Raw genomic sequence first — 14,769 nt, forward strand, 5'->3', positions numbered from 1 at the left:
TTTAAAATGGGTTATGCCTGTCCTCCCTTTGTCTGCTGTCACCTATGAAACATCCTGGTGAAATATGTTAATGTTTTAAAAGATTAAAAGATGATTATTTGAGGTTTTTCCTTTTGTTTTGGTTTATTCTGTTTGCTTGAGTTTAATTTTTAGCAATAACCATTGACGTCACAAATCATATCTTTAAAGGAAAACAAAATGAACAGCTCAACACTGCTAATGATTTACAAAGTGCTTCATAAACAGGTAGGGGTTGGAAACATGTGTGACTGAGGCTGTTAAAAAAAACACTGCTGATGGTTAAACTTCTAATGGCTTGTGCATTTCTTAATCACTTTAAATTATGCTGCATATAAATGCGTCGGACATTAGACTACATATTCAGAATTCATTTCAGACTGAGGCACTTTGTTTCAAGGTCATAGAGAGCAAAAGTCACTGTGCTGTTATCTGGGTTGTGTCATGATGAAGCATGTTCTATGTTAATGAAATAACAATTGGTGTCTACGTTGTTTCCTTGTTCTTTATTAAGTCTCTAATCTCTCAGCTCGTAGAACTGGTGTCAAAGTTCATGCCGCTACAGGCTCCGTGCATAATCAGTGGTGACTTTATGACCTCAGTACCCGGCGGCGTACGCCCACTTGCGAGAATCTGACTGAGCGTGGAGTCCGTCTTCATAGCGAACCACCGCCTGCACCACAGCTATTGTCGATTTCAGGTACTTTATCTCGTGGTTCTTCAATGCCAAACCTTCCAGGACGTTCTGCAAACAGGAGCAAATATGAAAGAAAACTGAATAAATGTGGCACGATGTTCAAGTTAGATCTTTTTAGTGCACAGCAGGGATAACAAATGCCAAGTCTGTTCAGAGTGTTGGTTTTAAAATGTTTTGATAAATTGGGAATGATGCCCATTTTAAGAAATCATGTTGAGTAACGTCTGTGAAAATAAATCTTCAATTAAGCCAGTAATCAAAGAAAACACTGAAGTGTGATGTGCTGCCCGACACACAATTGATAAGATTTCAAAATAATGCGTATGTGGTAGCAACAGAAGCTACATATTTTACATCCCAGTAAAAACATCAAATAAAGGGTTAGTTTTCTAGTTAATATCTTTCCATTAATTACCCTTAATGGTACATTTAAAATACATTACATTGAGATGAGCAAGTTTTACAGCAACCATACACGGTATATAGGAGGATTTGCCTATTTTTAGACAGACCACAAATAGCCCGTTACCACCACAAATTGCTGAAATATTTTTCTCCATTCTTCACACCCCTGAAGGTAGAAATAATGAATTATTGGGTAAGAAGTTAGAAGGGCTTTATGTTAGCTGGGCTTTTGTGTGACGGATTGTCTACCCACACACTCACATACATCAGTGTTGTTTTTGTGACACTCACTTTGTCAAAGTCTGGTTCTGCTTCAGTGGCGTTGGGATCCAGCTGGTTGTGGAGCCTCGGCCCCGACACAGCTTTTTTCAGATCATAGTCAAAGAACAGTGCATTTAGAATCACCTTCAAAACAACAAATATTTTAGACAATTATAACCCAACAGAGTAATTAAATAGTTGAATTAATGCAACTCTTTGATTTAACTTCTTGCAATTTTACCTGAGCGATAGAAGTTGTGATTTTCGTTCCTCCTGAGCCTCCAACCACCATCTTAACTTTGTTGTTTTTGTCAAAGAGGATAGCCGGACACATGGAAGACATTGGCCTTTTTCCTTTAAATATAAATTACATTATATATAAGTTTAAGCATTGTATTGGTTTATGTTAAACATTATTAAAATAATGTGTATGTAGCTACATAAAATATCTATTTAAAAACAAGTTGTATGTTGGATATTAATAACATTTTTTAATCTATTCCACATTGTATTCCAGATTAATAAACTTGAAACCCTTAAAGGAATGGTATGCTCATGACACGCATTTTTAAATAATTATCATCCGATAAAACAGACCAGTCTCTGCCAGTCTTTTTTTAAATTTTTTAATCCGATGACATTATCAGTGATTTTAAACTGATTAATTACCGAAATAACATCAACACTGTGGGCGGCGCCATTTTACCGGACGTGACGTAAACCATGCGTTTGGTTTCGAGGACACGTTGATGTTCATGTTATTTACTGTAGTTACTCTCTTCAAATATGCCTCATTGTATCGCGAAACATTGCCACAATTCGGATAGGAACAATCCACGGAATGCTCGGTTCCATCTGTTGCCAAAAGGTAAGCGTAGGAAGTACGTTCGGAGGCAGTGGCTAGCGAAATGTGGCCGGCCCGAACCGAAAGATCCACAGGCGCATGTATGCAGCGAACATTTCAAGTTTCCGGACGACTACTCTGAAAGTATGATAAAACATAACATGGGATTTATTGAACAACCATTACTTAATGGAGATGCAGTACCATCGGTCTTTCTGGTGTCATCACCGACCAGGACACCAGTTCGGCCAGTTGAGAAATCGCCCTCTGCAAGTATGAAGCGACGGAGGACCAGAAGTAGTGCTCGGAGTAAGAATAAGGTATGTTATAGCGCATTTCCATTGCAGCGGGTAGCCCCGTTTAAACGTCCTTTATCGTCCAGGCCAGGCCAGTTTTTGGTGGCCTTTCCATATAGCGTAGTACCGGCTAGCGGGTACTTTTCCCCAGTTTTTCCGGCCCCATAAAATCGTGGTCCTAGGTACACCATTCATGTACAGGTCTTCCTACTCGCCTCCCGAAATCAATTGCACGAGTAAAGGGATCGTCTCCAGCAAGATCACCGTGCTGTTCATCCTCATCGTCACTGTCCCTGGATTCCTGACGGTTCTGACTACTTGGCTCGAACCTGTATGGCTGAATTCCCCCATCCAATCTCTTCATATTGCTCAAAACTTCTTCCTCGGCTGACGAGTCCGAACTCAAATACTCCGCCATGTTTTCGTGTGTTTACAAAGTGAACGCACTACTGAAAATGGCCAAAATGGCAGCGGCCTGACAGAATATACAGGTTTTGATAAAAAAGAGCTATAAAATCATTATTTACCAGGGAATATCGCTGATTTCTTCAGGGTATGGTTTAAACATAATGTTTCACTAAATACTGAAGTTTTGATTAATTATCTAATGAGTGGAGCATTCCTTTAAAGATATACTTGAATTGAATATAGTTCCTTCCAGAGAGGGGTGGAGACATTTGATCCACATTTTTTTTGTATTAATCCAAAGACAAACATTATTTAAAAACATAATGACAGTGTCGAAGGACAGATCGACTTCTGTGTGCTACTGTCCAACAGCCAGTCTATGTATATTAAAACTCCACTGGTTTAAGAGCACTTATGTGCATTTCCGTGTGAGTGTGTGTTTTATTCTGACCTGGTCTGATGAAGTTGTTGGGTGAAGGAGGCACTCCGAAGCCATTTGTGATGAGCGGAGAGCTGAAGTCGTCCATCTCATTGTTGAGAAGTATCCCTGTTGATCTTGACATTACCTTGGAGCCCAAACTGCATGAAAACATTAACTGTTAAAGGAACAGGGGAGGGAACATGACACATAAACCAACATTGATAGACAAGAGATTTGTAAAGGTCAGTTAGGAGGTCATACAATAGGTTGATGGTGCTGGTGGCGGCCACAGCGCTTCCATCTTCTGCGATCACCGAGAGGTGAGTGGTCCCGTGGTCATCAGGAATGTAAAACTCTGGCTCGTAATAGTTCATGTGGTGTGTGGTGTCATCTGTGATCTTCTCACGGAGGTCATAGGCATAAGAACTTGAAGTCATATTCTTGATGAGCTTTGGAAGAGAAAGAGGGACACGAAAATAATTCATAGGCCAAAAGTATTACTTAGTGTGTTTGTTTGCAGTAAGTACTGATTTATGTGCTGGATAGTTGACCATTGTTCCTGCTTATCCATGGCAGGAAAAGTCTGGTCACTCATGTGCATGGGATTAAGTAGCAGAGATTCAGACTTTTCAAAGAGGAATTGCTCTTCATTCTACTAGTCAGTAGAGGTTTAATTTAGATTAGTATATAATATAACAGGAGCAAACACTATCCTAAATAATAATTACCAAAGTATTCTTAAAGGGGACCTATCATGACAAATGCACTTTTGTACGTCTTTTATACATGAATATGTGTCCCCGGTGTGTCAGGGAACTCACCAAGTGTCAGAAAACACAACCCTCTCTCATTTCCTCCATACCCAAATCTCTAAAAACGGGGCTGCAACGGATCTGATACAGACTGATACAGATTTGAAAGTTCTCTGACGTCAGGAACGAGGAGCTCCGCCTATATGGCCAACTCTCCACCTATCAGGGGAATGTGGGGTTGGGCCACGGCCGGCCATTGCCGCTTGAAAGCGCTAGAGACGCAAGCGTTTGCTCCTGCTGCTATTATTCAATGCAATCCCTCCCTCGTTGTAATTAGGGTTAACACGGAGGACGGAGATCTCTTTTTCTCCCCCTCTTCTGCAGCCCAGCAGCTGATCTCAAAGCAAGCTCCCCTCTCCTGCATGGGGGCGTGGTCAGCTGCAGCTCATTTGCATTAAAGCTACGTCACAGAATCAGCCCCTGCAAAAATTCGAAATGAGGCATGGCTAAAATGCAGGATCTGTTTGGTATTTTGAAAAAAAAAACTATATTTATATACTTTATATAGGTATGGCCTTACAATATATTGTTCAAATATAGCATGATAGGTCCACTTTAAACTATAATAAAATGCCTCATAATAACAACAATTGATAATAACCACACACCTCTTTCATTTAAGTGAAATATGCATGAGAGCAAAAACAAAATAAAGCTTGTGGCATTAGGTGATCATTAGGCAAGCATAAACTCATGAACATAAATAAAATCTGCCATGGTTCCTTGGAGAAAGGTGTCATTTAAATGTCACTATACTGTAGGTTTCAGAAATCCCAGCAAATCAAAGACAGCAAAGAGGTCTCAACAGGGCTTAAAGACAAGAGTTCCTGGCTGACAATATCTGCTGAAATTAAGTCTTCATTAAGTAGAGGATCACACTAACCTTGGTGTGCAATTGCCCACCTAAGCTCTGAAGCAAGGGTGTCATCACAACCCGATTAGCCAAGAGGGGAAATACACTAAATTACCACAGAACCTAAAACCAACCCTTTAACTGTTTTAAGCAGACACCAAGACCTTACATCTGTGATGTTGAGAAACTTTGGATCTCCAAGTAAGGTCCTCTTTGCATACGCAAAACGAAAAGCCTCCACGATGCGATGGTAGGTTAGGATCTTCTTCTCTGTGCTTGACACGCTTTCTGCGGTGAAGTTGTACCCTGTAGAAAATGAAACAATCATCAGTCACACGTTTACTTCACAGCTTCACTCATCTGTCTCCATTCAGATGCTGTTCAGGTATAGGAGAGAGGAGACAGCTATAATGCATTTGACCCAGCCGTTTCTGTTCCTGTGCTTTTATTTAGTCTAAAAGCCGTTGTGACCAGACTATGGGTATTACCCTGACTGAGCTGACAGCCGCAGGGGGAACAGGAGGAGAGGCTGAGGGAAGAGAGAGTTTTAGTTTGATGGGTTTCAGCTGTCAGACAGAGGCAGGAGTCACAGTAAATCAGCGGGATGAAAGTTTTGGGAAGGCACTGAAATGTGTCCGTGGAGCTTCCACCACTGGACTGTGTCCAATTAGAGGTAAATTGGTAAGATTAGTGTTAGCGTTTGAGGCAGGGGGCCGCCGTGTGTGGGTGGCCGGTCAGAGGAAAGGAAAGGTTCACAGAGATGAATAACTTTAGACGGAAATGTCTTGTCTTATCCTGGAAGGCAGACACTGTCACTGTACTGAAAATAGTAGAGACAGTGCTCAACATGGATAGTTCTCTGCAATGAACAGCCAACATAAGAGAAAGTTAAACCAGCCAGATATGATTTATGATTATTTGATGGAAATGATGATGGACCTAGTTAGCGATGATTAGATTAGCAACATGCTCATAAACTTGGCTGATCACACTCTCAGGTGTGATTACACAGACCACAATTATCTTTGGATCTTAATAACTTCCATCAAACAAAAGCCCTTCTGTCAGGGTTAAATTCCCTCAGGTGTTTTAACTTCATTCTCTAAATTGGAGGAAGTAACGAGATATTGTTTTTGTAGCTTATTGGTTTTTCTGTTTTCGAGACACCATCTGTTATTGTTGAAGCATCAACAATCTAAGTCCTCATACCTAAAAGACAAAGTATGTTGTTTGTCAGTGCGTTCTTCCATCAAAACAATAACACATCATATAAAGTTGTTCTGATCCATCACATCTTTTTGTAAAATAAATACTTTGACTTGACTTAGGATTTTAGGACCTTTCTTGTGAATAACTCATACAAAAATCAAAGTGGAAATATGGCAATTTGCAGATTCATAGTTGGTTATTAGATAGATTTTTTCATCCACTAAATCCAACATTTTAATTTAAAGAAAAAAATATGATTACCTTTTGACAGACAAGCTGTTTCCTATTGTTTCTAATCATAATGCTAGGCTGCGTTAGCAGACAATCATACTTAGCATAAAGTTTCATTAGTGGTATCAATCTTGTCTTGAGCGCATTCAATTTTTTTTACCATTCCATCTTTGATGTGATTTTCTTGAATTTGTATTTTAGCTAACACAACCACAGCATTACAGGTTGTCTTAGTGACATTGAGCACAACTTTTAAGTTCAAAATTGCCCTTGCAGCAGAGTAAATCACCATAATGAATTGCGCCCTTATGACCGCCTTGCATGAATGTCTGTACTAAATGTAATGGCAAGCCATCCAATAACTTTTAATATTTTGCCCAGAAGCACATATTTCAATATGGCTGGTGCTGCTGGATGAAAGGCTGGGGTCAGCAAAGCCATTAAAGGAAAGGTTCAATATGTTCCAAGTCTGTCCTCAAAGAATGGTCAGATTCCTAAACGAGGTTATACTGGTCTTCAAAAGATATGCAAACTTTATTCCACAGTGTATATGTGCTTTCTAGCGCACTTTCATTACAAGCATCCCTCATTGAAAAAGCATTTAAAAAATACATTTTAATGACCAGTATGAATTTTAAGAAATGGCTAAATGTGCTTCAATGCTCAAATCGGTATCTGGCTGTCGTTTTAGGCTGGGAAAATATGTGTGACCCATGAATTTATATACGACGGGAAGAATTATGGTCGCGGTAAAAACATACAAACATTGACAGGAGTTTTTGCAGCATGATAACAGTTTCACACATCTTCTGCATTCATGACATATTATAGTAGTGCATGCTAGATACCCAGTTAGCTAACTTAAAGTCAACATTGCTTTTATTTAGTATATTTACTATACAGTAGAGCCACATGCCCTCAGTGGAGTCTGAGAGAGTGACTGGTAAAGTGAAGGCATCTCACATTAAAGCACTCCCACTCAAGGCTTACCTTTCAAGATGTTTAATATCAGTGAGAGCACAGGGCCGCTAGCGGGGGCATTGGGAACAGCCATGTTGTACTCCCCCAGATCCACCCTTAAAGGGTTCTCGTCCAAGACAGGCGCATAATCCTTCAGATCCTCCATTGTGACGATGCCGCCTAAACACGGATTGACACACACTGTGAATGCACACTAAGACACGGCTGGAAAAACAAATCATCCTTAAATGGAAATGAGCTGTGCCAAGAGAGGTGCATGTTAGCATATTTTATTCAACCCGGTATCATGGCAAGACGTGAACATGTGACGATTTACCATGCTGGGAGACGTGAAGATGTCACGATTTCGTCCCTTCAAACGTGACAGTTACTGTACTGTTATTGTTAACATGGCCCAACCAGTGGAAAAATACTCGGAAATGCCAATCAAATGCTCTACCCCGACGCTCGGTTGTTATTGTCAATATTAATATAATAATTATTTATTTTTTAATAGTCTCACTCGATTTCGCCGATTTTCTTTGTGCCCCAGCTGGTTGATACCTCTTTAAGCAGAAACAAAGGCTACATTAATGTATTAAATCGATGTTAATCCATGTGTGCGGTTGTGGAATTAACGGACGTGACGTTGTGCGATTGCGTTGCCAGGCAACAGCGTGGGTTCATGTTAATTTACAAACTCTTCAACTACAACCCTAGTTATATTTAAAAACATTTTAGAAGGCCTCACGAAATACTTTAATGTAAATTAAAATGTGAAGGAATGTGTGTATGACAAAATACATCCGTCATAAACAATACCGGAAACAGACTGAGGCAAGATCCTCAGCTCGGTGATTGGATGTTTTAGCCGCAATGCACGTTGGGATATGGTGTTTATGCAACACATTCTCACTCCCAACTCGGCCTATGTTGACGTTATGTCAGGGTCCCTGTCGTCACTTTCCAACGCAAGGGGGGGCCCTTTAGCGTCGAGTTTCAACTATCAGGGAGTTCCATTGACTTGCATAGAGCTCCCTGAACGTTGGTAATAGACGAGTTGGGATCGCGGTGAAATGTTCTCCGCAGATCCATTCTCACAGCGTTTATCAACCTTTTTCTAACTCAATATCAAGCCACACTTATTGTGTTTACTTCGGACTTTGTCGGACTTTTTTTGCCGTCAGTTAGGGGGAGAGTAGGGGCTCAGAAAACTGAAATCTGTATTTGATCTTTTTTTCTTCTAATTTTGTATTATTTTCTAAACCACACACGTTATTTACTCAACAATAAGACACAATTATCCTTGTGTTTATTTATTTGGTTGATTGTATAATGTCGGACCTTTGGAGTCCGTCAGGACCGAGGGTCGGAGCAGCTCATAGTAGTTGCTTTAGAGAATTTTACACCCGGAAGTAAGTATTCCCTCCGCTTTCCTTGACAAACCCTGTGATTAGTCCTCAAGCTCTGTGATTGGATGTTTGAGTGGCAGTGCGCCGAGGGTTACGCCAAGCGTCAAACAGTACTTTGAAATGGGATGGAACAACGGCAGACTATCCAAAACTGGATTTGAATGGGTCCAGTTTATATCTAATAATAAAAATAATACAATTCAATAATGTGCTTTAACCACTAGGTGTCCCTTTCTATCAGCTGTGCACCGTTATGGTGTAAATATAGCCTATCTATATCAATTGGATCAGATATAAAAGTCAGTCAAAATAGTATTGATACTGGAGATAAGGAGACGTATATTGTGAAGAGAAATTGAAGATGTTGTTTAATTGCTGATATATTTATGATCCACGTCACATATTCAGTTTTGGCGGCAGTTCTTCCTGTTTGTCCGGAAGTCTTCTAATCAGGATTCTATAAATAAAGTACTACGGCAGATTTGTAATATTTAATGCAGCCGAACCGTGTATTACAATGCCGTTATGTGATGACTTCCAAAGAGAAAAGCAAGCACACTCGGAATAAAGTATTATTTTATATTTTAAAAATGTTTTCGGATTTCAAATCGTATAAACACCATATCCCAACGTGCAGTGCGGCTAAAACATCCAATCACCAAGCTGAGGATCTTGCCTATGTCTGTTTCCAGTATTGTTTATGACGGATGTATTTAGTTATACACACATTCCTTCAAATTTTAATTTTAATTTACATTAAAGTATTTTGTGAGGCCTTCTAAAATATAAATATAACTAGGGTTGTAGTTGAAGAGTTTGTAAATTAACATGAACCCAAGCTGTTGCCTGGCAACGCAATCGCACAACGTCACGTCCGTTAATTCCACAACCGCACACATGGATTAACATCGATTTAACACATGAATGTAGCCTTTTTTTCTGCTAAAAGAGGTGTCGACCAGCTGGGGCGACAAGAAAATCGGCTAAATCGAGTGTGACTATTAAAAAAAAATAATAATTATATTAATATTGACAATAACAACTGACCGTCGGGGTAGAGCATTTGCTTGGCATTTCCGGGTATTTCTCCGCTGGTTGGGCCATGTTAACAATACCGTGTAACTGTCACGTTTGAAGGGACAAAATCGTGACATCTTCACGTCTCCCAGCATGGTAAATCATCACATGTTCACGTCTTGCAGTGATACCGGGTTGATTTTATTATATATCTCCTGAAGCCTTTTAAGCAAATGAATTTTAGTGATAAGAAACTTGGCAGTAAGGATGATAACCATAATGTCCTTGTGTGTGAGATTACTTTGCTCTGTGGGTAGGGAGGAATTATATAATCTGCAAAGTAACTTTTTTGATTGTAAAAATAAATATATAAACGATTTAAACTGTTTAACTATGTAGGACACAAGTGGAAACTTGCTACTGCTATCATGCATTTTATTCTAACAATGACATCAGCATGTCTAAACCAATATGATTCATTATATATGTTCTTTCAACAATATCCCAAAATAAATTAAAAAATAAGAATACTACCTGCTGCCTGAATATCATCCACAAGGCTCTGGGCCAGTGGTCCATGGTAGAAAGCATTAGGACCCTCCTCTGCTATTTTCCTGTACGTTTCTCCAAGCTTGGTAAATTTGATGGTGTCATTCTCTTTCAGGATGTCACCATTTCCCCCACAAAACACTTCACTGAAAAGGAGAACAATAAAGATGCAGATTTTAATATGGCATGCTTTAAATTGAGGTTATCATAAAATGATACAAGGCTTCTTCGGTTGCCTCTCACCAAAGAGCTGTGTCATTTCTGATGGTTTCCCTTTTGCTGGACAGAGCAGAGGCTAGTGCCCTGCCCAAAGGAAAACCATTTACTGCAAGAGCAATGCTCGGCTGGAACAAGTCCCTCCAAGGCAGTATGCCGTGTCGTTTGTGCGCCATTTCATAACCTCGAATCTCTCCAGGTACAGCAACAGACAACCCTCCTACCGACCATGGAAATTAAGATTTAGATTATTGCCTCATAAGTTATTTGGACAATGTATAGGGCACTGGTAAAAATACTACTGTGGGATTTGACCTGGGAGACCCAAACTGTTGTTGTTTTTCCTGGGTTTAGAGCTCTCAAATATTACACACATTACATTTAGCTGACACTTTTATCCAAAGCAACTTACAATAAGTGCAATAAACACTATACTGTAGTTACAAACTGCTCAGAACAAGGAAAATGCAGATATATTAATTTCAAACAAGTCAAACCATTGCAAGTGCTGGTAAATTAGTATATAATGGGCTAAACCCTTTAAGGTCATACAAATGTGATTCTTCCCCTAAATATTTTACATTAGTTTGCAACTGATTTTTTTATTAATTTAATTTGCAGTCAAGAAGACTGAATTCTACAGATGTGTAAGTGCACGTTCTCTTTTGTTTGTCACTATTAGGTCTTTCATAATATTAACTGAAACTTCCGCCAGCTCTTTTCTACGTCTGATAGCACCGGTTAAACATTACCCTCCTGGGATAAATCTGTACTGTTCCCAAACATGTCCTGCGTTGCATTGCGTGGAGCCGTCTCCCTGGCGTCAATCGTCTCAACCAGTCCTATGTACGTCACAAATCAGGAATTACATTTAGGATTAAGATGATGAGCAAATGGTATGAGTTTGCAGCTTCAGTGATTAAGGAAACAGAAGAAGCTTTAGTGGTGGTGAGGTATGTTTTAGTAAAGTTGTACCAGTTGTGGCGTTGTAGATGGTTAGGAAGAGTCCTCCTCCGATGCCCATACTGTGAGCGTTCATAAGTCCAACACACAGTAAAGCAGCTATAGAGGCATCTACTGCAGAGCCCCCTTTCATCAGTATGTCTCTGCGGTAAAATTAATTAAAACACAAGAAGGGAAGGGGTGGAGGATTAGTTTTTGCACTAAAGACCTTAAAGAGGACAGTAAAGACTTTAAAGAGGACAGTAAAGACTTTAAAGAGGACATATCTATGCTCCTTTTCAGGCAGACATTTTTATGTTGTGCCTCTACTGCGACATGTTTACATGCTTTAATGTTCAAAAAGTGCTTTATTTTTCTCATACTGCCTGTGCTGCAGCACCACATTTCACCTTCTGTCTGAAATAAACGCTAGCCAATAGAAGTGCGTGTATTATATAGTGATGTCATGATGTTACTGAAGTAAACAAAGGAGTCCAATGGAGGCATTTTAGGCAAGGGGGGAGTTTGTGGGAGAGAAACTTCCTCTGGAGGGAACTCTGGGATTTTTGCCTTTGCAGACCATTTACATGCACAAAAACACATGACAAAGGGAAAACCCCAAATAGCATTAAGACCCTTTGTTGGAAAAGAATAAAACATGTTCACATGGATTTGCAAGGTGATGTGCAAGCAGTTTTCATGCCTGTGTTTATGCATGTGTGAGTCAGATTACAGAAGAGCAACATGTCTGCCCTTCAGGATGTTCGAGTGTGTGCGCTCTCACCTGCCGACCTCTGAACACGGCCCAGCGTCTGCTGCCACCGCTGCCTTCTGGTACACATGCTCAGCCGGTATCTTCCTTTTCCCCACACCATAGAAGACCCACAAGAATGTGGCGACTGACACTAACAGCAGCACGGCCAGGGCCAAACTTACTGTTTTCTTTGTCATCTTTGTAGCGCAGGAACAATAAATGCTTTATGAAATACCTGTCAGGAAGCAAACATTTGTATAAATTAAACCTGTAATGTATGCAAAGGCAGCTGCAGAGAGCTGCATGTTGTTACATCTGAAACAAAGCAAACCAGATTTACACATCACAAAATAAAATAATATTGTATTATCAACAGAATAAATACATTTGGAAGAAATGTTAAGCCATTTTATAACCCACATGTTTTCTGATCTTTGTTCAGTTTTTATGGAAACTTTTGCATTTACAAATTAAAGCCAGGATGTGTCTTTCTTTGTTTACTCTACACAATTAGATTTGTAGAATAAACACGGACGTTTGACCGGAGGATTTCTTTACAGTTTTTTTCAATTGCTAAAACAAAACAACATTTTGTCAAAACACTTAACACAATTCACAAATCCACACACCCAAAGTGCAAAACACCTCATATCAGTGCTTGAATTGGGCAGGCACTCACCGGTATACGCAGTACCGGCACTTCTGATTTTTACCCATGTGGGTGTGTGGGCACTTCTTACTGAGTACCGGCAAGGTACAGTAAAATGCCGGTACTCAGCCGCCGGCGGCACATCATGACGCATGACAACAAATATGCCCAACGTACCCATGGATGTATAATAAGAACTGGATACAGCGTGGGAGGCGGGGCCTCATTCATTCCTATGAGAGCTGCTCATTGGCGCCAGAGCGTACCTAGATGCATCATGAGATGCACATCTAAGACGCGCCGCAGCGATAGACTAGAGCAGAAAATACATCACATAACGTTAGCATTTCGAAAATGTTAGCGTGGCTTAATAATAGTGCGAAAAGACAGCGGTTGTCGCCGGACAAGGATTCCCTCTCTCCTTTCCTGCTGAAAGATGGTGAGTGTACTTGGGGAAGAGGAGTAATTTAACCAGCCACCAGTAGGAGTCAGGCTTTACTTTGTTTAATATCCATAAAGAAAAGTAAATCTGTTTACAGTTGTTTCATATGGATGTTGAGAGGTATCCATATACAGTGGGGCAAAAAAGTATTTAGTCAGCCACCAATTGTGCAAGTTCTCCCACTTAAAAAGATGAGAGAGGCCTGTAATTTTCATCCTAGGTACACTTCAACTATGAGAGACAAAATGGGGGGAAATAATCCAGAAAATCACATTGTGGGATTTTTAATGAATGAATTGGTAAATTCCTCGGTAAAATAAGTATTTGGTCACCTACAAACAAACAACATTTCTGGCTCTCACAGACCTGTAACTTCTTCTTTAAGAGCCTCCTCTGTCCTCCACTTGTTAACTGTATTAATGGCACCTGTTTGAAGTTGTTATCAGTATAAAAGACACCTGTCCACAACCTCAAACAGTCACACTCCAAACTCCACTATGGCCAAGACCAAAGAGCTGTCAAAGGACACCAGAAACAAAATTGTAGACTTGCACCAGGCTGGGAAGACTGAATCTGCAATAGGTAATCAGCTTGGTGTGAATAAATCAAATGTGGGAGCAATTATTAGAAAATGGAAGACATACAAGACCACTGATAATCTCCCTCGATCTGGGGCTCCACGCAAGATCTCACCCCGTGGGGTCAAAATGATCACAAGAACGGTGAGCAAAAATCCCAGAACCACACGGGGGGACCTAGTCAATGACCTGCAGAGAGCTGGGACCAAAGTAACAAAGGCTACCATCAGTAACACACTACGCCACCAGGGACTCAAATCCTGCAGTGCCAGACGTGTCCCCCTGCTTAAGCCAGTACATGTCCAGGCCCGTCTGAAGTTTGCTAGAGAGCATTTAGATGATCCAGAAGAGGATTGGCAGAATGTCATATGGTCAGATGAAACCAAAATAGAACTTTTTGGTAAAAACTCAACTAGACGTGTTTGGAGGAGAAAGAATGCTGAGTTGCATCCAAAGAACACCATACCTACTGTGAAACATGGGGGTGGAAACATCATGCTTTGGGGCTGTTTTTCTGCAAAGGGACCAGGACGACTGATGTAAAGGAAAGAATGAATGGGGCCATGTATCGTGAGATTTTGAGTGACAACCTCCTTCCATCAGCAAGGGCATTCAAGATGAAATGTGGCTGGGTCTTTCAGCATGACAATGATCCCAAACACACCTCCCGGGCAACGAAGGAGTGGCTTCGTAAGAAGCATTTCAAGGTCCTGGAGTGGCCTAGCCAGTCTCCAGATCTCAACCCCATAGACAATCTTTGGAGGGAGTTGAAAATCTGTGTTGTCTAGCAACAGC

At 40.4% G+C, this 14,769-nt stretch overlaps 1 protein-coding gene across 2 annotated transcripts in view; it reads right to left on the reverse strand.

The window, feature by feature from the left end:
• Positions 1-509: 509 nt before the first annotated feature.
• LOC117558164 (glutathione hydrolase 1 proenzyme-like) overlaps positions 510-14,769 on the reverse strand; it is a 57,208-nt gene continuing 42,948 nt past the window's right edge. The window contains exons 1-12 of one of the 2 annotated variants that reach the window (XM_034234183.1): positions 12,336-12,502; positions 11,585-11,715; positions 11,362-11,451; positions 10,637-10,829; positions 10,379-10,539; positions 7,446-7,595; positions 5,185-5,321; positions 3,612-3,799; positions 3,381-3,508; positions 1,623-1,735; positions 1,412-1,525; positions 617-763 (exon numbers count right to left, since the gene is read on the reverse strand). In XM_034234183.1, coding sequence (XP_034090074.1) covers positions 617-763; positions 1,412-1,525; positions 1,623-1,735; positions 3,381-3,508; positions 3,612-3,799; positions 5,185-5,321; positions 7,446-7,595; positions 10,379-10,539; positions 10,637-10,829; positions 11,362-11,451; positions 11,585-11,715; positions 12,336-12,502 — 1,719 coding nt within the window. Of the gene's footprint in view, positions 764-1,411; positions 1,526-1,622; positions 1,736-3,380; positions 3,509-3,611; positions 3,800-5,184; positions 5,322-7,445; positions 7,596-10,378; positions 10,540-10,636; positions 10,830-11,361; positions 11,452-11,584; positions 11,716-12,335; positions 12,541-14,769 lie in introns of those variants that run through there. The other variant, XM_034234184.1, reaches the window with a different exon arrangement.

The sequence above is a fragment of the Gymnodraco acuticeps genome, unplaced genomic scaffold (assembly GCF_902827175.1).
Source record: "Gymnodraco acuticeps unplaced genomic scaffold, fGymAcu1.1, whole genome shotgun sequence".
NCBI classification, from domain to species: domain Eukaryota; kingdom Metazoa; phylum Chordata; class Actinopteri; order Perciformes; family Bathydraconidae; genus Gymnodraco; species Gymnodraco acuticeps.